This window comes from Monodelphis domestica, chromosome 2, assembly GCF_027887165.1.
Source record: "Monodelphis domestica isolate mMonDom1 chromosome 2, mMonDom1.pri, whole genome shotgun sequence".
Taxonomy (NCBI): Eukaryota; Metazoa; Chordata; class Mammalia; order Didelphimorphia; family Didelphidae; genus Monodelphis; species Monodelphis domestica.
Genome location: NC_077228.1, coordinates 411,875,540 through 411,900,295, shown reverse-complemented (window position 1 = coordinate 411,900,295; position 24,756 = coordinate 411,875,540). Strand labels below are relative to the sequence as shown.

The window sequence follows — 24,756 nt, the reverse complement described above, 5'->3', positions numbered from 1 at the left end:
TTCATGAGGCTGATCTTTAGACAAGCTAAATTATCAAATAGCTTCTCAGTCTGATCCTGTACTCCCCTCATAAAATGATTTTAAAACCATTTAAGCCACATCCTTGAGAGTAAGATGGAAAATAAATATTAAGTAGTGGCCAAGGCATTTGGATTCCTGTCAGCACTTAGCCTTTCAAATGCCTGCATGTCAATTTCAGAAAGTTTTCTCTCACTTCCCTAGTAGTAATAGGTTGCCAATTTCCTTTATATATCTAAAGTGCAAGGAAATCTCTTCTAAAAATGATAGTGATTTATTTAAATTCAGGAAAGAAATTAACCATTCCCTGAAGTCAGTAAAGTTATAGAATGTTTTGTGTTTGTTATTGTTATTTTGGTCATTTCTAAATATAATGTCATTTGACAAAACTGATGAAGAGTGTCTTACTTTATTTATCCAATGAGCAGAGGTGGTGTTTTTAAACATGCTTATTTTGTGCGTGATCCTGCTGTTGCTGCTAATAATCTGACTGACCCTGTGGAAGAAGTGGGGGAAAGAAAAAAAAAAGAAATGGTTCTGAGAAACATGTTCATTTAGTGTAGATGTGTTGGCAAAAGAAAAGCAGATTAAAAAAAAATTCCTTGTGTCAGCTTTCAGCAAAGTGTCTAGGAGGGAAGCATAAGAAGGAAAAGGGAATTTCTGAAAACAACTAATATTTTAATTTTTTAAATGCCTCTCCCAAAGAAGCATGTTATTTTAATGAACTAGACTTGGCCAGAAACTCAAGGATGAGCTTACCTCTATTTTCTTGGACTCTAGATTTAGTGGATATTAACTTAATACTTAAACCTAAGGAATAGATTTTTGGGAACCAAGATCATCTAATCATTTACTATGTACCAGAGTATTGCATTGGGCATTATGGGAGATTTCAAACAGAGATCTGAAAGCTTCCTTGGAGAATTTCAGTTTGTGGAGATAGAGAAAATGTACACACATAATAAAATTAGGGAATGTTTATAAAGCAATGAATGAACTAGTACAAAAATATATATATAGTAAAATACTTACTGGCGTGGATGGGATTTTTACTGTCATAGAAAACCTATAGAGTATATCTCATCCTGGCCCCGAAACATATTGTAGTTGCTATGATTGTATAAATTACACATATAAATGCTGGAGGGACTTATCAGAATATAGCCATGATAGTCTTTTTTTTTTTAAATAATAAAAATCAATTAATGAGGAAAGAATTTTTTGCTTAAGAGTTATTGCAGAATTATGTAACTATTCCCTTTGAAAAATTTTAAAGGTACAGTTTTTTAAAAGTTCAGTGCTTTGGGGGAGGTCATCACTAGGGAATACAAATGGAAGAATCTCATAAGAAACTCCAGAATGGTTCTAGGATTGTCTGCTTTAGAGATAAGAGCCTAAAAGGGAGAAATTTGGGTCAAGGACTATAAATTACCAGGAACACCCAGAATTGCCGGTAGCAACTTCCCTTGTGCAATAAGGGAAAAGTTTTCTGGATGAGCCCTAATTGTGGCAGCATTTTCTCTTCTGCAGAACTAATTTATTCAATTCTGTTCTGTCAACTTGTCATTGAAGTGCTCTGTATGTGTTCCAAGTTATAATCTATGTGGATATCAAGGAGAATCGTTCTGTTTGCCGCCTTTGGAGACCACTTTGTACTGGGTGCATAACAGGAGTGTTTCTCTTGACAGCTATTGGCAAAGTTTGTGGGAGGAGTATGCTTATGTTTATATATAAAGGATGCCAGGAAGTCTTGGATGCGACATTGGACTTGAGATGACGGCAGATAATCCCAGCCATGGTTTTGATTCAACTGGGGATTTCGAGTGTAATAATTGAGTACCTGGCCAAAAAAACAAAGCAAAACAAAACAAAACAAAAAAAAAAATTCAGGCTCCCTGCCTGGAGCCTTTTCTCTTGATTTGAATCCTCCTATGCTTGTGCAAGCAAAACTCCATCCCTCCTCCCATCCTGCCGCTGCCTCCGCTGCTGCCAGGGCCACTGCTGCTGCTGCTTTGGGAAGGAAAGGAGCTGCCCAGGTTCACGCTGCTTTTGAGTTCCCAGGACCTGGCATTCCGGCAAGCTGCTGCTTTGCAGCTGGGGGAGACAGAGACGCTCCCAGCCCTCCTTTGATTAGGATATGTCAGGGTTGTCAGGGCAACTGTTAACGGTGGCGTATCATATTTTCCCCTCTTGTGTTGCGTGCTGAATATTTTAGTGGGCTGTAGCTGGAAGAAGATTGGAGAAGGGTGCTGCCGCAGGAAGGAAAAGCTGTGCTCTGGGATCTGATTGAACAGGTTAGCCAGTGGAGAGAAGCATCGGATCAATGCACTGTGCCTTTAATCAGGGCTTTCCTTGAGAGTGCAGGGATGGGTGAATGCGGAGAGTGATTGGGAAGGGGTTGTGAAGGGAGGTGGGGTGGGGGAGGCAAGTGGGGGGAACCGCAGGCCCTCCGCTGCCTAGCAGATAGTAGTATTTGTCAGCTGTTTGTACACTGTTTACCCGTAGGGGATCTATTACAAGTGCTCAAATGATCCGGCAGCTTAGAAGCTAGCAGCTTCACCCAGGCTGCAATTACATAAACATATATTTTTAATAACAAACCAACCAACAAACCCCCCCAAGTGGCAGCGACATGCCTGGATCAGCTACTGCTATCCGACAAGAGAGGTTGAAGAAGACCAGTCCAAGGCCAAATCCCCCAGGTTTATTCACCATTAATGAGGAAGAAGAACAGCAAAAGAATGGAAATTCCAGAAGGCTGAAAGGTATGCAATAGCTCTCTCTACAGTTTGGTCAGGTTGTGTACAGTACATTCTTGCTATGCTGCCCAAGGCAGGCTGTTCCCCTCTGTACTTAAACTGCATGCAGCACTGTGTAGTGTTTATGACCTAGCAGGACACTTTGCTGGGGGACATTTCTACACTATCTACATTTTTTAAAATTCGGGCTCTATGCATTACCTCTCCTCCTTCTCCTCTCCTCCCTTGATTTTGTAGATTTCAGATAAAACACTTTGTTGAACAAAGCCACCTTCTTTGCTCTCCAGGCTTTGAGACCCTTATTTTCCACATGGATCTCCACTGATGGTTAATAATGGCATCATTAGTGTCTGGAGGAGATAATTTAAGTTGTCAAGATTTTAAATAAGCAGGTCCCCCACTTTCTTTAGAGGAATCAGATGATTTCTGTGTATTTTAAAGGAAGGGAGTTTTAGGTAGAAGAATGGGGATTTGTAGTTTGTGGCATAATGAATTCAACCTTGCCAGAACCAAGAATGGAAGGACAGAATTCTATGTTTCTATCTTGATGTATGAGATAAGAGTGGGTGGGGAGAAGAAAATGACATGAGTCAGGGGCTGGGGAAGGATTGAAAGTTGTAGAGAAGGGGGGGAGTATCAGGAGCATTTAACTTTTTTTTAAGAATGTTTTTATTTTTTCTCAGTTACCTGTCAAAACCATTTTTAATATTCATGGTTCCAAATTCCTGTCTTCCCCCTCCCCCCTCCTTGAGAAGATAAGCACTTTGATATAGATTATGCATGTGCAGTCAGAGCATTTAACTTTTGAGGATAACCTCCTTTTTAAATGTTTTTCTGAAAATCAATATATGAGTGTGTATATGCATATATTATGTATATAAATATATGTGTACATTGTGATAGAGGCTGGCACTAAAGAAAAAGTGCCAGTCTGAAGAGTACCCTTTAGGGGTACATCCCTTTCTCTCTCTTATATTTTTTTAAAACAACATGCATATATAAATATGTATGTACATTATGTAAATATATAAATATGTATATACATACATATATGTGTGTATGTATATATGTGGGGTAAGGAGGCTCTTTACGTAATGATGGGTTATAATAGAGCTCACCCAGCCAGTTGAGTCACTGTGTAACTACATCGTGTACAGCCCTGTCTTCCAGCCAGGACTCCTAGAGTTTTAATTACAACACAGAGAAGGCAGCATTTCAGAATTGTGACTCCCATTCTTGAGTTTTAAGTTTTTAGCATGTTAGCTCTCTTCTCAGCTTCCTAATCAGTTTGTAAGTGCTTCTTCCTCTGACTACAGAAAGGATTGTCTTTTGGGATTCCTTCCTCCTCTCTCCCTCCCCCCCTCCAGCTCTTTGTAGCAATTAGTGTACTATATATTCCAGTTCTGTCCCTGAGTTGTTACATTTTCTTCTTATACTTAGAAGAATGAAGCCTGGAGTTCTAGTGGGGAAATATTTAAGCTGTAGGAGACGAAATGCTTAATCAGGACCCCATATCTGAGGACTAGTGATTTTTCTGGTGCTTGAATAAATTGTAATCTAGTTTATGATAAGGCTGTGCTTTTTGCATTAGCACTGATGATTTTTAGTCCTTCGTTTTAATCTCATTTAGTGTGTTCTTGTAACATATAATCTTATTACTATAGTCATTCTTATTTAATATCTGGCAGGGTTTTATCTGGGGACTGCTTCTTATCTCCTTGCAGAATAACCTTAGTGATTTAATAGTACTGTGAACAGAAGTTTGTTTATTTTCAGTCTCCTTGTTTGCCTGGGAGTTAGCAACATATTCTTGTTCAAACGGCTGTTGACAGTGAACTAAGCCCTTTAAACTGTATTAGCAAGTCATCTAGTCACCTAAGAGTTGGTGACTTTCAAAATTAATGTTCTAGTGGATTTTATGGGATTGTTCTCATGGGGTTTTTTTAGAGGCATTCTTCTGATTTGTGGTGATTTTCCTTTGTGTGCCCTTGGGGCAGTGGTTCAAAAGAATGGCACTTTTTTTTCCCTTAGGACTGTATTACTCTTTTCAATAGATTTTTCATTCCTTGATATCTTTCCTCATTACTCTTATCTTCATAAGTCCAATTTGAAAGGGAAAGAATAAGAATATTTAAAAGAAAAATACTCCCTATGAATATATCCTCTTCCCTTAGATCAATGTATTAAAGTGGTTTAGGGAATTAAGAGCCTTAAATCTTTGGGGGGGGGGGGGGTTGCACAGCTGGAATCTCCAGTTCCACTCCTCCCTCCCAGATGGAAATTCATTCTGCTGTCAAAGGATCTCATCTCTTTCTTGCTCATTACAAGTTAGACCCCTTCTGAAGTGGTCTCTAATTGTCTGACAGTGACTTGTGCCAATAGATCTTTGAGTGAGAATATAAAGAAAAGGTCCTTACTATCTTATCTAATTAAACATAGGTACTATCCACATTCTTAGGAGAATAACTGTTTACTCCGACCATAATTTCTGATCATACCTATATGAAAGATCTTCCTACTTCACGGAGAAGTGATTTTTTGAATTCTGGCATCTCCACTAAGGATACTCCTCTTTTTACTGGCACTCAAGTAAGACTATGCCCCTAGATAACTGACATGGGTTCAAAGATCTATAGTTAGAAGGAATTTCAAGAGTTATCTAGTTCAACTCTCTCATTTTATAGATGAATAAACTGAGGAGCAGAGATATGAAGTGACTTGTTATTTGCAGAAGGGAAACTTTATCAGTGAGTTACAGTACATCAAACCTTCTATTATAATTGCATGGTCTCAGTTTGTGGAAAATTTCAAATATTCCCTTCTCCAATGTGTGGCTGCTACTTGATAGACAAGTTTTTTGTGTTTTGTTTTTTAATTCCCTTCTAGCTATCAATTCCCAGTACCTTTCCTCTGCAACTTATATAGGACACCTAAGTTCTTCAATGATAATTTTCAAAACAACAGACCCAGATAACCTAATGGGATCTTTTCTGTGTGCCGTTATTAAGATTAGTGATCAAAAACTTGTTTTCTTCTCTACCGATTATCCAGCTTAGTCAGACACTCATGTCTAAACCTACTTTTCATGACTGATATCTCTTTCTACTATCAGTCCTGAGAAGAAAGAGGCAGGATAACAAAATTGAAAATGCTAAAGGGCTCCTATCCAGGGATACTTTGTGTGTCTGTTTTAAGGATGAACTGTCGCGTTCCCAGGTATCCAAAATGAAAGGTAGCTGCTTTGAATGAATTTTTAAAAGGAATGCTTCTGCTATTCTCAGGACCCCCCAACTGGCTAACTTTAAAAGGTATTCATCTCCACTTAAGGATAGGAATTGATTTCAATGATTTCATTGGTCTAAGGAACTTCCTGAATTCTCTGATAGAGGAAACTCTCTCTACCAATACAGATGGGCTCTTTTTTTGTACCTCATGGTCTTAGGGTCTTGCTCAGAGGTTAAGTTACTTTTCCAGGGTCATATAGCTTAGCTAGTATATATCAGAGGCAGCCAGGTATTTGTGTACCTGGTGCTGTTGCTATCTACTATCTACTATACTGTATTGCCTTTATTTACAATTCTTTTAGGGTAAGACTTGCTATAATTTGGTAAGTGTTTATATAGAGGCCACCATAATTCTAGAATGATAATTTGCTCTACCATGCAGTCAATAAATCTGTATTTCTTTGTTTTTCTTTTTTAAAAGAATCCCTTCTCAGAGATCCCTGATTTCATAATGGGGGATATATCCTCCACCAATGTAAATGATACCCTTTCTACCCCTTTAGGCTATACTTTCATAAATTGCTATGACCCAAAAGATGAATTAACCTGGTGTCCTACCTTGTCAGGATAAGCCACTTTGAACTGCTTTTCAAACTACAATACCCATAATCCATCACTACACTTGTACTTAACTTGGTTTAAGACCTAGCAATTCTACAGCTGTAGCCTTGATGAACTCAGTCAAGTTGAGCCAGGATGAGGTGTCAGAGAAGCTCTTTAGCATAATTAAATAAAAATTATATGACATTTAAAATAACAGTAGTTGTTTTGTGTTGATGCATCAGAGCTTGGCTATTGTGTTTTTTTGTGAGAAAGACAGGGGGAGGACTTTGTGTAGCCAGACTTGGCTTATCAATGTTTCTTTTGACATTTGAATAATTCCATTGGATGAATTCCAGACTGGACCTAACTTGACATTGAGTTCTCCTGTGGGTGATGTGGCTATACAATTAGCAGATATTTTTGAGTGTTTGTAAGCTAGATTATAACATGTTAGAGGGCCAAGATTGGTGGGGTGTTTTTGTTTTGTTTTATCTTTGCATCAAGCCCAGGACCCTGCTTATTGTTTGTTGTATTGAATCAATCAGATTGACTGGGACCCATGCCTCCATATAAATGTTGCTCTTCAGAGTAGTCACTTTAGGAGGTTATATAACTCAACCCAGTCGTGCTGCCGTTGCCCCAAATATTTCTTTGTAACTTCTGTTTTGGATTGAGTTACAGAAAAAGTTGCACAAGAGATTCATTTAAACCAACAAACATTTATTAAGTACCTACTGTGGGCCAGTGTCTGGGGCATGGTTTGGTCTGGTGCAATGAATCATTCAATCTGAGGTTTCTAATAACCAGTCCCTTTAACAAAACATTAAAATACCAGATGAAAGCAGTCTCTGAGGTGGTTGTAAAGTAGCTCACATGAAGGTAAAAGCAGATAAAAATCACCTTTAAGAAAGTTAAAAGCAAAGGACAAGGAAGTTCCTGCAGAGCTTCTTCCTAGAATCCTAGAGCTCACTTTCTTGTCCAAGAGATTACAAAATAGTCATTACCATTAATCAGGTTATATTTGACTATTTTTTATTTATAGATTGATTTTTTTATCTGAATATGTGATTTCATTAGTATAGAATCTGTGATTCTCCAGACTGGAAATTCCCTCCCCAGCTACATAGCACAGCCTTTCAGTAACTTAGAGTTGTGCAGAGTGTCTGGGGTACCAAAAGGTTGCAACTTGCCTATAATCACACAAAACACAGCTAGTTAGCATCAGAGGCAGACCTCGGACCCTGGTCTTCTTGATTTTTAAGGCCAGGTATTCTAATATTCTAGTGTGAGAGGAGATTTTGACTACCCTGTCAGACTGGGTTAAGCAAAATACTGGTAACCTGTTTATTTTTTTTAATTAAAATTAATCTATTTATTTATGTTTAACCCTTGCCTTCTGTCTTGGAGTCAATATTGACTCCAATGCAGAAGAGTGGTAAGGGCTAGGCATGGAGTCACACCTCTGGGAAGTGTCTGAGGTCAGATTTGAACCTAGGACCTCCCATCTCAAGGGCTGGCTCTCAATCTACTGATCTACCCAGTTGCCCCACTGGTCACCTGTTTATACTATCTTTACAGGGGCTCTCTTCTCCTTAACATGAGGCTACCTATTTTCTTATTTATAATAATAGCTATAATAATAGCTATAATAATATATTATCTATTATTATATTATTTGTAATATAATAATAGCTAACAATATATAATAATATAATAACAATAGCTAACATTTATGTAGCTCTTACTATGTGCCTCTTACTGTGTTAAGTACTTAACAATTATTATCTCATTTGGTCCACATAGCATCAGGATCACCGTTATACAGATGAGGAAACTGAGACAGAGGCAAAGTTACTGATCTAAAATCACCCAGCCAATAAGTGAATGAGGACAGATTTGAACTGAAGGCTTCCTGACTCTAGACCCTGTCCCTTGAGCTACCTAACTCTGCCCCATATCTACTTATTTTCCCCCCTTAATAATAGTGTCCAAACTAATTAATTTTTGCTGATTAATATTTGCCAGAATCATCTTTGAATTGCTTTGGCTGTTTCTGAAGATCAAAGCCACTTTTAAGGGATGAAGGTTTACCACTCAAATTTATTTAAGTGCATATATCATAGATTATAGTTCTAGAAACATTCTGAACAATGGATAGCATTGGGTCCTTCCCCCCCACCCTCTTTAGAGTAACCTTCCATCTCCTTTGGAGAGGCAATGTGAATACTCCCTATTTAATAGGTAGTAGTCTTTGGCCACTATGTTACTTTGAATGTTAATCATTCTGCCTCCCCACACCACCTTTTTGTTGATGATCAATTAATGGCTGGTTAGATTGGGAAGAGAAATGGAATCCTGCCTCAGGATCATGGTGGAATACTTCCTGTGAAACTTGTCAGTATTCTTTTCCATGTTGTTAAAGTGCTGTATATTTCTGGAACCTGCAGTGACTTTTTTGGCACACCCATTAGAAAGGTAGAGTTTCTTGCCTGTTAAAGCTTCCAAATGAAATGTTAGCTGCCATTTACCATTTATATTCCCATTGGACAGGTGATGCTCCAGCGACTGTAATGCCCTCTTTGTAAGTCATGGGTCTTTTTTTGTTTGCAGAGAGGAGTCTTATGTCAAGAAGTGTGAATACCACTCTGGATTCATTCACACACATTTCCTTGTTTCTTTTCCTCTTTTGTCCTGTTGAACTCAGACTATTGTCTGCTTCCAGTGTCCTTATTTGTGCCACTTCAGGAACTAGGTAAAACTTTTTAGCAGGAAAATTTAGCAGTTAATAAACTAATATTATCCTCTTTAAAAGAGCAAGAAATTCAGATGATCCTTTCTATATACAGGAAAAATTGAACCCAAAGTCATCTATACAATTCTGCTTGTAAAGTATAACCAAAATATACATTTAAAAATTGGAATATAAAATCAGATTTTTTTAAAAGGTAAGGCCAAATACCTTAGGGCATATTAGAGATAAGACTAACACAGAACTATGTACCTGCTATCACAGAACCTAAGAGAAGGAGAAGCTATAGAAACCCCCTAGTACAACCTAAATTTCTCTGCAACATATGTGGGTAAATTTACCCACTCTATGCTTGCAAACCTCCAGTAAGGAAGAACCTGCTTAATTTTAGGATGGTCTAATCTGCTTTTGGACCATTTTAGCTATTAGGAAGTGTTTTCCTTCCCTGAAACCCAAATGTGCTTCTTTGTACCTTTTAGTCATTGTGCCTGCTAGCAAGACTCTCTGGGGCCAAGTAGAACAAATTTAATCCACCTTCCACATATCAGTTTTTCAGACATTTGAAGATACCCATCGTGTCCCCCCACCCCAATTCCTTCACTTCTCCCCACTAAAAGCATCTTCAATTCCTTCAACAGATCCTATATGATATGATCATCAAGCCTTTTATTATCCTGGTTGTTTTCCTCTGGGTGCTCTCCAACTTATCAACATCCTTCCTGAAATTTGGTACCTAGAACTGAATGCAATATTTCAGATGTGACCTTAACAGGACAGAATATAGTGGAACTGTCCCTCCTCCAGTCCCTGGACAATATTCCTCTCTGTTGGGGCTAAAGATTGCAAATGCAGTGCTTTTTTGAGTGATGGTATATAGTACTTCTCCTCTCCCCCCCACCCCCTTAAACCCTGAATTTATGTCTCAGAATCAATACTGTGTTTTGGTTCCAAGGCAGAAGAGTGGTTAGGGCTAGGCAATGGGGATTAAGTGACTTGTTCAGGGTCACACAGCTGGGAAGTGTCTGAGGCCAGATTTGATATATAGTCTTTTTGTCTCATACTGAGCTTGCCAGCCCCCTAAAATTCTCAGACTATTGTAAGGTAAAACACTCTCTAGACATTATTTCCTATAGCACACTTTTAAAGTTGATTTTTGAACTGGAGTACAATTTTACATTTGTTCCTGTTAAATATGTTATTATATAGCCTCTCAACAAATATTTGTTGAGCAAATTAATGAATAGCATATGTTACTGCCTATCTCTGTTCTGGTAAAGGAAATGCTGAATTGGATGCAAGTAGAGGAAGAGAAGGAGGGACTAAACATTTATTAAGCACCTATAATGTGCCAGGCACTGGGCTAAGTGCTTTACAACTATTATCTCAGTTGTTCCTTATACAGCCTTGTGAGATAGATGCTATTATTATCCCCATTTTACTGAAAGGAAACTGAGGCAGATAGCTGTTCAGTGACTCACCTGAGGTCACATCTATTTTTTAATTAATTCATTCATTAATTTAGTCAATTTAGAACATTATTCCTTGGTTACAAGAATCATATTCCTTCCCTCCCCTCACCTTTCCTGTAGCTGACGCACAATTGTACCGGGTATTACATGTGTCCCCCAAGGTCACATCTAGTAAGTTTTTGAGGCTGGATTTGAACTCAACTCTTTTTAACTCCAAGCCCAACACTGTGCCACCTAACTGCCCTTGAGGGGCAAGGTGTGATTTAACTGTAGTATAACCAGATCTTTTCTCTGTGAGCCATTTTATACTGAGCTTTACTGTGCTATAACAACTTCCTTAGACATATGTATACCTATTTCATTAGTTATACTTGTGGGAATGGCATAGTTATGAGTGCCTCAACACTAGAAACCCGTAAGATAATAACGATTTCCCAAATGAAGGCTTGTGGGTCCCATTTACTGGAAGGTTATGGTCTCTGCTTGAATATCCATTTGCACTAAGATCAGCATATCTCTAAAAAGCAAACTTAAATTAGATCCACTATTGCCTTTTTTTGGCAGGGGGGCCAAGAATCTTGCTGATGTTCCCTTAGCATGTCTTACAGTTAGCAGAAAATGATACCACATATTGGAGGTGTTTTTAGTGCAATCTGTATTTCCTCAAATAATATTCCTGAGTTTTGACCTTGGTTTCTCCCTGCACTTGTAGTGATCTAGATCCTAGGACCATCAGCTGTTTAGGGCTCTAATTAGATTTGCCAATTTCCAAGTATTATTTAAAAATAAAAGATAGGTAGACTTCATGATATTGCAAAATCCAAGTCCATGAGTTCAAAACAGTGGCATGACTAGAAGTTAGGGAGTGGGACTAGACTCTTCAATTCCATTCAGCAGGTATTCTTAAAATGTCCTCTGTATGCAAGGCAAGTCCTTTGTTTTGTGCTAGAGACAAAAAAATAATAAAACAGTCCTTAACTTCAAGCCACTTACATTCTTTGGGACTGGGGGAGGGATATGGCATATACACAAGTTAGTAAGCACAAAGTATGTGCAGATTAACACAAACTACTTTTAAGAGTATATTAGTCACTGGGGGAAATCATGAAAAAGTCAGGGATTCTAAGAGAAGGAAATGATAGCTGGCTAGATGGTTCAGTGGGTTGAGAGTAAGGAAGACCTGAACTCAAATATAGCCTCCAACACTTAATAGCTGAGTGACACCAGGCAAGTCACTTAATCTCTGTTGTCCTCAGTTTTCTTTATAAAATGTTTTAAAAAATTGTTTAAAAAGTGATAATAATATCACTTACCTTCCTGGGGCTATTTGTTGTGAGAATCAAATGAGATAATAATTGCAAAACACTTAGCATAGTACCGGGCAGGTAAATGTTAGCTACTGTTTTCATCATCATCATCATCATCATCATCATCCTTATTATTATGGACAGATGAGACTACCTAGTACTATTGCAGAAGTCCAAACTTCAGGGCTCCATTGCTTAGTCTGCTGCCCTTACTGAATCATAAAATATAGGGCTGGGAAAATTTTTCAAAAAACTATCCAGGGGTTCTTAACCTTTGTTTTCTGTCATGAATCCTTTTGGCAAAATGGTGAAGTCAATGGTCCTCCTCTCATTATAATATTTTAACTGCATAGCATAGAATTAAAAAGGGAACCAAGTAAATTGAAATATAGTTGTCAAAACAATAAAAAAAATTGTGATGTCATAATATAGGTGCTTTTTAATTAACTCATTAAATAACAAAACAGTAATTTAAGGTACAGGATGTCTCAGAAGTCCTAGTGCTATCTTAAGCTTTAAAAAACTTAAGACTTTTGGGGCATCCTGTATAATCCGATTAAATTTTGTTTTTAAAAGGCATATCACTGTGAAGGCTGTTGTTGCTTAACTTGAATATTAAACTGTGGTGTGGTCTTTGACAAGATGGTATTCATATCATAGTGGAGAATATGGGGAAAGAGGACATGTAAAACAAAGCTAGAAAGAAAATGAGGTAAATACTTGCTTGGTATCATGGTTAAAGGTGTCCCGGAAGGTGTGAAAACCTAAAATTGAGCCAAATAGCCCAAACTGGCTTATTAAAGCCATCTATAGTGGTAGATCCCATTCTCAGAGAGGTATTAGAGACGGTAGCCCTTGTGGAATGCAAGTGGCATGACTGGAGATGTCCTTGAAGTGATAACATTCTTCATCCTGACTCAGTTTCTTACTAATGAACCATTTAGGTATATACTATTTCACAATAAAAACAATATTTAAAGAAAAGTAGGACAAAGCTGGAACATCTGTAAACTTCTAGGATGTTCTTGCTGTTCCCAGGGAGTGTTTGCAGTCACACCCATAATTGTGGAAGAGAGAAATAAAAGCACCTCCCTTTCCCACCTCCCCCTTCATCACCTCTGAAGAAGGAAGCCTCTAGAGGTCAGGGACCATTTTTCACTTTGTCTTTGTGTCTTCCTTTGCTGGCACAATGCCTTGCATATCACAGATGCTTAGAAATAGTTGTTAGACTGGCTTGAATTTTCAGGCCAGTGTTAGTAAGTAGAGACCAAATGTGTTCAGTTCCATGCAGGTTAGTCACCACAATACCCTGTAATTTTGTGATGGTTAATGAAGGGAAAGAAATGGCCAGTATGTCAGAGCCCAATCCTGCAGCTCCAGCTTGTTATGTTAAAGGTGATTATGGGAGTGAACCCTCTAAGCCAGGGGATTTGTGGAGCTTCTGAAACCTTTCTGTGCCTGCTGAGTCTCAGGATGCATGAAGCACAACGGCTGTGATTCTCCATGATCTTGAAAACCAATCCACAAAGAATAGTTTTCATCCCTGTCCCAGGTCAGGCAACTTTATGCCTTTTGTTTATTTTTTCCTCTGTGTGTGTGTGTGTGTGTGTGTGTGTGTGTGTGTGTGTGTGTTTTTAATCCTTTCTGAATTAGAAGTCAATGATACAAGAGAAAATCCCAGGATTTAGCTCATACTCAAATTTTTTACTTTAATTGAATCTCGTCCATTCACTATAACCACAGTGATTTCTCCCCCCCTTACACAGAGGCTGTCATCAACAAACCTCCTTGTTGTGAGGGAAATCTTTTTCACTTTAATATAATCATATTTGTAGACAGGCTATTTTCCCCTTTAATTTCACTAACTTTGATGTTTGTTTGTTTTTTCTGGGTCTCTGATGAATAGCAGGTACAAAGAAATCTCTCTGAGAAAAATGTCAACATATACTCTACTCTGGTAGATTATTACTAGGTAAAGGATGAGAGTTGCTAATACACTGACGGAGAATAGGAAAAACAGATTCCAAGAGTACTCAGGAAGAATATTTTTTTGAGAGGCTTAAAACTGACAATCCTAGAAGCTTCAGCTATATAGTATTTTTTTATTGAGAATTTTATAGTACTACATAAAATGAGCATTTCCACATACATAGCAGAATAGAAAGAAGATTGTATATAAAACTTCAATCTCTCCTTTGTGGCTAGCTTTTCTTTTTAAAAAATATAATACATTCAACATAAAAAATTTCAAAGTTGCTCTACTTCTTCCTTTCCTCTTCTTTTTTTTTTAACCCTTACCTTCCATCTTGGAATCAAAACTAAGTATCAATTCCAAGGCAGAAGAGCAGCAAGGACTTGACAATTGGGGTCAAGTGACTTGCTGAGGATCACACAGTAAGGAAAAGTCTGAAGCCAAATTTGAACCTAGATCCTCCTGTCTCCAGACCTGGCTCTCTATCTACTACCTAGTTTTCCATCTTCCTCTTTCCCTTCCCCTAAATTTTCATCTTCACCTCATTTTCCTCGTTTCCTTCCCCTTCCATTTTCCTCCCATTCAACCCACTTTTAAATAAAACAAAATCTTTGCAGCAAGTAGATAGTTAAACAAAACAAATTCCATATTGGCCATGTCTACAAATGTATGACTTAATTCAGCATCTTGCTTCTATCACCTCTCCATCAGGACGTGGGTAGCATGTGTCATCAGCCCTCTGAAATCATAATTGGTTGTTTCATTGATCCGAATTCTCATCTTACAAAGTTATTTTTCTTTACATTCTTATTATTGTGTAACTTTTTCTGGATTCTTCCCATTTTCAGTGTACATCAATTTATACAAGTCTTCTCATGCTTCTTGGAAATACTCATATGCTATATTACAGTGTACATTTTCTATGACATGAATATACTATTATTTGAATATACTATAATTTGTTTAGCATCTTCCCAATTAGTGGACGCCCTCTTAAATTCCAGTTCTTTGCTATAACAAAAGGATCAGTTATTCATTTTTCTGACAAAGTTGCTGCCCTACTTTTCCAGTGGGTCTGTATAGAATATAGAACCCAGAGGGATTTACTGGCTCCCCAATGGGCTATGGTGTGTAAATTTGGTTTAGAAGCCTATAGTCACATTAGTGGTTGCCCTCTGATGGGATTACTGATTCAAGATGACACAGTAAAGCTGGAAGCCAGGAATAGTGCTTGCAGGTGGAGTTAGGAGGACCAGGAACCAGGACTCTGCCCTGAGCCCAGGGCAGATTCAGAGAGTTAGTTGCCCTTTCATGACCATGTGATAATGGCTTTTGTAATGAAGACCTTTGTTCACTAGGTGATGCACCGAGATTAACAATTTGTGCCACGTAAGTCCATTTTAGTCATCAAATTCTGGTCACTCCATAATGAACTGGTTGACTCAGATTCCTGTATGAGAGGCAAAAGCTTCCATTTCGCTTAAGTTTTCAGAGTTTCCCTTTGTGAGATTTTTTTCTTTTCATCCTTTATCCAAGTTTGTTCTTCAAAAAGTATTATAGAAATGTGTTTTCCTATCTGAAGTCCTATATTAATCTGTTACTACTATAAACCATTGACTCAGTTATGAACTAGGGTGCAAAAAATTAACATTAAAAAAACAAATCTTCTTTGGACTTAACCTTACTCACAACTATTTTTACTTTAGTATTATAATCTCAAAAGTATTTTTCTTTTGGTTGGAAAGCATTCTATAGTAAGAGATGAATGCTAGCTTAGCAAAATCCTATATGTAATTCTCTCTTGGTACCCCACCCATTTCTAAGCACCTCACCCAGATACCTTTGGAAATTTCCTTTTATACTTCTCTTATAATGTTGCCTCCACTGCAGCTGAGTCTCTTTGTTTTCAAATGATAGAAAAACAGGTTTATTGGAATAGTCAGATCCTTACTGTCAGATGTATAAAATTTGCAATTATAGAATCATCATTCCCAAAACTGGAATGGACCTAGTTCAACTCTTCAGGGATAAACCCATTTTTTTACTATTATTGATTGACTTTGGGATAATGATATTGAAGTTTCACATTAGGCAAATGGGGGCTCACTTTTTTTTTGGCTACAAGATTGTGCCAGCCTCTGACTTACTGAATTAAAGGGCTCTAGATATTATTACTAGTATGTTTCTTTTTTTCCCTTCTAATTCTTCTTCCAATTTCTTTCTTTCCAAGTTAGCTACTTGGTCATTTAGGTCCAGTCTTTCCTATGTAATGGTCATACCCAGTGGCATATTTGAAGGCTATTTAGTTTACTACCCTAGACAACACTAGCATTGCTTATAAGTGTAAGTCTCCAGAGAGTAGTATATTGGACAAAAGTTGTTGTAAAGTCAAAAAACATGACAAGAACTCCCTGACTGAGATCTGAGGTCATGATATCATAGCTGTAGAACTGGGAGAGACTTCAGAGGTCATCAGTTTTTACAGATAGAGAAACTGAAGCTCAGGAATATTAAATATTTCTCCCAAAGTCTCAAGCCTCAGATGCAAAATTCAAACCCATTTCCTCTGAATGTAGAACCAGCAATCTTTCAAAAGCATCTCATTGTTTCACTATTTAATTTTCAGAAGAACAGGCTTCTTTCTGATGAGACAAACTAGCTCTTTGGAGGAAGAGAGAAAGTGAAAGGAGATTATTTCAAAGACCTACAACAATTGCTTTCCAGTTAAGCTTGACAAGTCAGAACTGATGGGAAAAAAAACAAGAAGAAAAGAAGGAAAATGGGCATTTTTTTCTTTCTATGTTGATTTTGGAGAAGGAAGAACACCAAGGATCAGCATTGTTGTATTGCTTAGAGAAAGACATTTAAAACAGGAATTATAGTAACTTGTCCAAGTTGACTGACAAATTAATATAAATCACAGAAAGGTAGCTGGAATTCAATCTATGTTGTTAAAGGACATTTCACCTGGTTCAGAACTTGAGTACCTCCTAATACAACTAATATTAAATAAATAAACCAGCTATGTATTTTTGATCAGAATAAAAAGAATTTATTGCTGGAGAGGAAAAAAAGTTGGAAAGCAAAGAGGTTTACTTTGGGTTAGGTGTGAGAAAGCAAAGTTTTAACATACTACTACTTCTAGACCTTTGGGAACCATCAGTTGTATTAAAACACCATTTAAACTTTGAAGGCAATGAAATATCAGTCAATATTTTTTATAATTATGACAGTACATTGACTTGAAAACTTATAAAGAATTATGAGATCATAACTCTATAGCTGGAAGGGACCTCGGAGGTGATCTAATCCTTGATGTAACAGATGAAGAAATTGAGGCCCAAGGAAGTTAAAAGATGTGTTCAAGGCCACAAAAATAATACACATCAGAGATGGGATTTTTTGAATGCAGATCAAAATATACCATTTTTTATTTTATTCCCTGCATGAGTTTCTTCATGTGTGATGTCTTCCTTTATAGCATGAGGAATATGGAAATATGTATTGCATGACAGCACTGGTATAACTTATATTGGACTATTTACCATCTTGGGAAGGGGAGAGAAAAGGGAGAGATGGAGAGAAACTGAATCACAAAATGTGAGAAAACAATTGTTAGAAAATAGTTTCTACATGTAATTGAAAAAAAAATTAAAAAAAAAAAACAAAATCCTTTAACTCTAATGGATTCATTATACTATGAAGAGAGCAAGCTGTGATTCTTGTTTAGCAAAATCCAGTATTTGATTTCATCTTCTACCTGCCCATTTCAGGTCACTTCACCCAGTCCCCCAGATTAAAAATCAAATGCTCTTTCCCTTCTACTATTGTTTTCTTGATGCCTTTTATATTTTCATATCACAGAAATTTCCTGATATTCTACATTTCCTCCCTCTCCTATAGATCCCATCTAGGAGTACTGTTGTTTGAAGCAAGCTAAGCTATTGTTTGTTTATGTATTATAATTCAACAAACCATTATTAAGAACCAACTAAGCATGGAGACCTTTGCCAGGAGAGCTGCAAATATTTTTAAGGCTTTGTCCTTTCCAGAAGGAAAACTCATCAAGATTTGGAGAGCTGCCTGTGTGCCCACCTTCTCTCTTATCCTTTCTTAGATAGACCATCACTGAGATTCTGGATGATTGTGTTTGTTTTGCTTTATTTATGTTTTTTTCCTCCTCTCAAAAGTGGTGGTTTTTTTTTTATGCTTTTTGCTTTTTTCCCCATATCTGTCTTACTCCAAATAGAAACCTCTGTTGTAACAAAATGAGTACAGTCAAGCAAAACAAATAAACGCATTGTAAGCCAAGTTTTCTCATCTGGAAAATGAAAGGTTTGAACCAGAAAATCTCTGAGGTCTTTTCTTAACCTGGAATTCCATGAATCTTTAAAGTTTAGAAATTGATACATGTGCCAAATAACTTGGTTTATTGTATAATAAGATACAGGCAATGGGGCCATCTACAATAGATATGAATGCCTTTTCTTTCTGTAGTTATGGGAAACCAGGGTTTCTGCCAACCATTTTTTATTTTCACAAAATTGCCTTGCTCTCAGAGGCCAAATGGAGAGAACAAATTTCTCTAGTCTTCCTTCTCATCCACTACCTGGAACTCCTTTCCCACAGCCTATGAGCCAAGAAATCTTAATCCTTTGCTCCATGCTCTCTCAGTACCTGCCTCCCCTATGTCCAGTTAGTTACAAGGACCTGTCCATTTTACCTTTGCAGCATCTCTTGAATAAGCCACCTTCTCTGTCTTTTTATTGCTGTCACCCTGCCTTCATCACTTCATGCCTAAACTGTTAACTGCCACAAACGTTGGTCTGCCTGCCCACCCCATTCCATCCTTCACTTATCGGTCAAAGTGAGCTTCCTAAAGCACAGGTCTGACCACGTCACCCTCTCTTCTCCTCCTCCTCAATAAATTCCAGTGGCAAGTTAAAATGATATGTATCCCTATAAGAAAAGAGGTCATTGGTAACTCTTAAAAACTGTTGTTATTACCTGGGCAGCAAAAAGAAGTATACTTAGAGGGAACAGCAACAAACTGTATAGGATGAAAGGACAAGACATAAATAGGTATATAGATACATGCATGCAAAAATATATATGCATAAGCATGCATATATATATATATAACTAGAGCTTAAAAATAGGTTAATATTAAAAGAAATGGGAAAAGAAACAAATGGGGGTAATTTATATGTCATAAAGAAGCTCATGGTGGGAGGGGGGAGAACATCAATACACTGGAAGGGTAAAGAGGTCGGAGACAGGAAATACTCAACTTTTACGTGATTTGAATGTGACTCAAAGAGGGAAAAACAATCCAATCCATTGGGGGCAGAGAATAGATTTGCACCCTATTGGGGAGTAGAAGGGTAACAAATGGTCTGGTGGGGAGGGAAGCAGTACAAGAGAGGGAGGGAGCGGGGGGTTAATTTTAGAAAGACTATAGGGAAAATAAGGGGGGGGGATAAATAGGGAGGGGGGTAGAAAGGGAAGTAAAATAAGGGTGGGAACAAGGGGGACTGTTCAAAAGCAAACATTGGTGTAGAAGGAAATAGTGAAAGAAGAAAAGGCAGGATCAGGAGTAGAAATCAAAATGCTGGGAAATACACAGCTAGCAATCATAACTCTGAATGTGAATGGAATGAACTCACCCATAAAACGCAAGCGAATAGCAGAGTGGATTAGAGTCCAAAACCCTACCATATGTTGTCTACAAGAAACACATATGAGAAAGGTAGACACACATAGGTTGAAAGTAAGAGGGTGGAGCAAAATCTATTGGGCATCAACTGACAAAAAGAAGGCAGAAGTCGCAATCATGATATCCGACAAAGCCAAAGTAAAAATAAATCTAGTTAAAAGAGATAGGGAAGGTAATTGCATCCTGCTAAAAAGCAGTATAGACAGTGAGGAAATATCTATACTCAACATGTATGCACCAAATGGCATAGCATCCAAATTTCTAAAGGAGAAACTAGAGGAACTCAAGGATGAAATAAATAGAAAAACTACACTAGTGGGATATCTGAACCTTCCTCTATCTGAACTAGATAAATCAAACCAAAAAATAAATAAGAAAGAAGTAAGAGAAGTGAATGAAATCTTAGAAAATTAGAGTTAGTAGACATGTGGAGAAAAATAAATAGGGACAAAAAGGAATATACTTTCTTTTCTGCAGCACATGGTACATTTACAAAAATTGACCATGTATTAGGGCATAAAAACATTGCAAACAAGTGCAAAAGAGCAGAAATAATAAATGCAACTTTCTCAGATCACAATGCAATGAAAATAATAATTCGTAAGGGAACATGGAGAAGTAAATCAAAAATTAATTCGAAATTAAACAATACGATTCTCCAAAACCAGTTAGTTAAAGAACAAATCATAGAAACAATTAATAACTTCATTGAAGAAAATGACAATGATGAGACATCCTTTCAAAACCTATGGGATGCAGCCAAAGCAGTACTCAGGGGGAAATTTATATCCTTGAGTTCATATATTAACAAATTAAGAAGGGCAGAGGTCAATGAATTGGGCATGCAAATTAAAAAATTAGAAAGTGAACAAATTAAAAATCCTCAGATGAAGACTAAATTAGAGATCCTAAAACTCAAAGGAGAAATTAATAAAATTGAAAGTCAAAGATCTATTGATTTAATAAATAAGACTAGAAGCTGGAACTTTGAAAAAACAAATAAAATAGACAAAGTACTAGTCAGTCTAATTAAAAAAAGGAAAGAAATAAACCAAATTGACAGTATCCAAGATGAAAAAGGAGACCTCATCTCTAATGAAGAGGAAATTAAGGCAATCATTAAAAACTACTATGCCCAATTATATGGCAACAAATATGGCAATCTAGGTGATATGGATGAATACTTACAAAAATATAAATTGCCTAGACTAAAAGAGGAAGAAATAAATTACCTTAACAACCCCATTTCAGAAAAAGAAATTGAACAAGCTATCAAAGAACTCCCTAAGAAAAAATCCCCGGGTCCAGATGGATTCACAAATGAATTCTATCAAACATTCAAAGAACAACTAATCCCAATATTAAACAAACTATTTGACAGAATAGGCCAAGAAGGAGTTCTACCAAATTCATTCTATGACACAAACATGGTACTGATCCCAAAGCCAGGCAGGTCAAAAACAGAGAAAGAAAACTATAGACCGATCTCCCTAATGAATATAGACGCAAAAATCTTAAATAGGATACTAGCAAAAAGACTCCAGCAAGTCATCACAAGGGTCATCCACTATGATCAGGCAGGATTCATACCAGGAATGCAAGGATGGTTCAATATTAGGAAAACCATCCATATAATTGACCATATTAACAAGCAAACTGACAAAAATCACATGATTATCTCAATAGATGCAGAAAAAGCCTTTGATAAAATACAACACCTATTCCTATTGAAAACACTAGAAAGTATAGGAATAGAAGGGCCTTTCCTAAAAATAATAAACAGTATATATCTAAAACCATCAGCAAACATTATCTGCAATGGGGATAAACTAGAAGCCTTTCCAATAAGATCAGGAGTAAAACAAGGATGCCCATTATCACCTCTATTATTTAATATTGTACTAGAAACACTAGCAGTAGCAATTAGAGAAGAAAAAGAAATTGAAGGTATTAAAATAGGCTATGAGGAGATTAAGCTATCACTCTTTGCAGACGATATGATGGTTTACTTAAGGAATCCTAGAGAATCAACCAAAAAGTTACTCGAAATAATCAACAACTTTAGCAAAGTTGCAGGATACAAAATAAACCCTCATAAGTCATCAGCATTTCTATATATTTCCAACACATCTCAGCAGCAAGAAATAGAGAAATTCCATTTAAAATCACCCTAGACAATATAAAATACTTAGGAATCTATCTGCTGAGACAAACACAGGAACTATATGAACACAACTACAAAACACTTTCCACATAGCTAAAACTAGATCTAAACAATTGGAAAAACATTGACTGCTCATGGGTAGGACGAGCTAACATAATAAAAATGACAATCCTACCCAAATTAATTTATTTATTTAGTGCCATACCCATTGAACTACCAAAAAAACTTCTTTACTGAATTAGAAAAAAACATAACTAAGTTCATTTGGAAGAACAAAAGATCAAGGATATCCAGGGAAATCATGAAAAAAAAAATGCAAAGGAAGGAGGACTTGCAGTCCCAGATCTCAAACTATACTATGAAGCAGTGGTTATCAAAACAATTTGGTACTCGCTAAGAGACAAAAAGGAGGATCAGTGGAATAGACTTGGCGTAAATTATCTCAGCTAGACAGTTTATGACAAACCCAAAGACCCCAGCTTTTGGGACAAAAATCCATTATTTGATAAAAACTGCTGGGAAAATTGAAAGACAGTGTGGGAGAGATTAGGTTTGGATCAACACCTCACACCCTACACCAACATAAATTCAGAATGGGTGAATGACTTGAACATAAAGGAAACTATAAGTAAATTAAATGAACACAGAATAGTATACATGTCAGACCTTTGGGAAGGGAAAGATTTTAAAAACAAGCAAGACTTAGAAAGAGTCACAAAATGTAAAATAAATAATTTTGACTACATCAAATTAAAAAGGTTTTGTACAAACAAAACCAATGTAACTAAAATCAGAAGGGTAGCAACAAATTGGGAAACAATCTTCATAAAAATCTCTGACAAAGGTTTAATTACTTAAATTTACAAAGAGCTAAATCAATTGTACAAAAAATCAAGCCATTCTCCAATTGATAAATGGGCAAGGGACATGAACAGGCAGTTCTCAGCCAAAGAAATCAAAACTATTAATAAGCACATGAAAAAGTTCTCTAAATCTCTTATAATCAGAGAGATACAAATCAAAACAACTCTGAGGTATCACCTCACACCTAGCAGATTGGCTAACATAACAGCTATGGAAAGTAATGAATGCTGGAGGGGATGTGGCAAAGTGGGGACACTAATTCATTGCTGGTGGAGTTGTGAATTGATTCAGCCATTCTGGAGGGCAATTTGGAACTATGCCCAAAGGGCGATAAAATACTGTCTGCCCGTTGATCCAGCCATAGCCCTGCTGGGCTTGTACCCCAAAGAGATAATAAGGAAAAAGACTTGTACAAGAATATTCATAGCTGCGCTCTTTGTGGTGGCCAAAAATTGGAAAATGAGGGGATGCCCTTCAATTGGGAAATGGCTGAACAAATTGTGGTTTATGTTGGTGATGGAATACTATTGTGCTAAAAGGAATAAAAAAGTGGAGGAATTCCATGGAGACTGGAATAACCTCCAGGAAGTGATGCAGAGCGAAAGGAGCAGAACCAGGAAAACATTGTACACAGAGACTGATACATTGTGGTACAATCGAAGGTAATGGACTTCTCCATTAGTGGCGATGCAATGTCCCTGAACAATCTGCAGGGATCTAAAAAACACTATCCACAAGCAGAGGATAAACTGTGGGAGTAAAAACACCGATGAAAAGCAACTGCTTGACTACAGGGGTTGAGGGGATATGACTGAGGAGAGACTCTAAATGAACACTCTAATGCAAATACCAACAACATGGAAATGGGTTTGAATCAAGAACACATGTGATACCCAATGGAATCGCGTGTGGGCTATGGGAGAGGTGGTGGGATGGGGGAGGGAAGAAAAGAAAATGATCTTTGTTTCCAGTGAATAGTGTTTGGAAATGACCAAATAAAAATTAAAAAAGAAAAAAAGAAAAGGAAAAAAAACAAAAAATAAAAAATAAATAAATTCCAGTGGCTCTGTGTCACCTCCAGCATCTTAATTCTGGTGCCTTTCCTCTGTTGATTATTTCTATTATTATTCTATATATACCTTGTTTGGAAGTAGCTCTTTGTTGTCTCATTAGCTCTTTGAGAGCAGGAACTGTCTTCAACTTTTCTTTGTATTTCTAGCCCTTAGTGCAGAGCTTGGCACATTTTGTTGTTGAGTTGTTTCAGTCATTCTTCATGACCCCATTTGGAGTTTTCTGGGCAAAGATACTGGAATGGTTTGCCATTTCCTTCTCTGGCTCCTTTTACAGAGAAGGAAACTGAGGCAAACAGAGTTAAGTGACTTACCCAGGATTTGAACACAGGAAGATGAGTCTTTCTGACTTCTATTTAAGTGCCCCATAGTAGGCACTTAAATATTTCTTCACTAATTGCCCAGGCACACTGTCCTGTTGCCAAAGATTCCATGACCTAAATCATCCCTTTACTTTTCCCAGGCAAGTTCAAACTCCAGTTTCCTTGCCTCACATGAATCTTAGCACCACTCTCTCTTTAACTTTAATAGGATGCAGTACAGATTTCTTCGATTCTTCTATTCTAGCAAGTTTACTTATAAAGTAGCCTATGATACAAACTGCTCTGTTCTGATCTATTCAGCTTTCAATGAAAGGCCAAGCAAAGTAGATGCATCATGGACATTCTGACCCAGTACCTGGAGCACAGAAGTATCTTTCAGTCATAGATTCTGAGCTTGGAAGGGACCTTAGAGGCTACTGAGTCCAAATGCCCTCATTTTATAGGAAGGAAGCTGGGACAGAGAGAAGTGACTTTTCCAAGTCACATAGCTAGGAGGTATCTCAGGCAGTATTTGAACA

At 37.2% G+C, this 24,756-nt stretch overlaps 1 protein-coding gene across 17 annotated transcripts in view; it reads left to right on the top strand.

Annotated features, from left to right (window-relative positions):
- MAP7 (microtubule associated protein 7) overlaps positions 1-24,756 on the top strand; it is a 249,148-nt gene that overhangs the window by 41,738 nt on the left and 182,654 nt on the right. For 2 of the 17 annotated variants that reach the window (XM_007484615.3, XM_001380689.5), the window contains exon 1: positions 1,567-2,783. The exons of 6 other annotated variants lie outside the window; for them this stretch is intronic. In XM_007484615.3, the coding sequence (XP_007484677.2) occupies positions 2,651-2,783 (133 nt within the window). In that variant the 5' untranslated portion in view covers positions 1,567-2,650. Of the gene's footprint in view, positions 1-1,541; positions 2,784-13,617; positions 13,682-24,756 lie in introns of those variants that run through there. 9 more of the 17 variants (XM_056818855.1, XM_056818862.1, XM_056818863.1 and 6 more) reach the window with 9 other exon arrangements.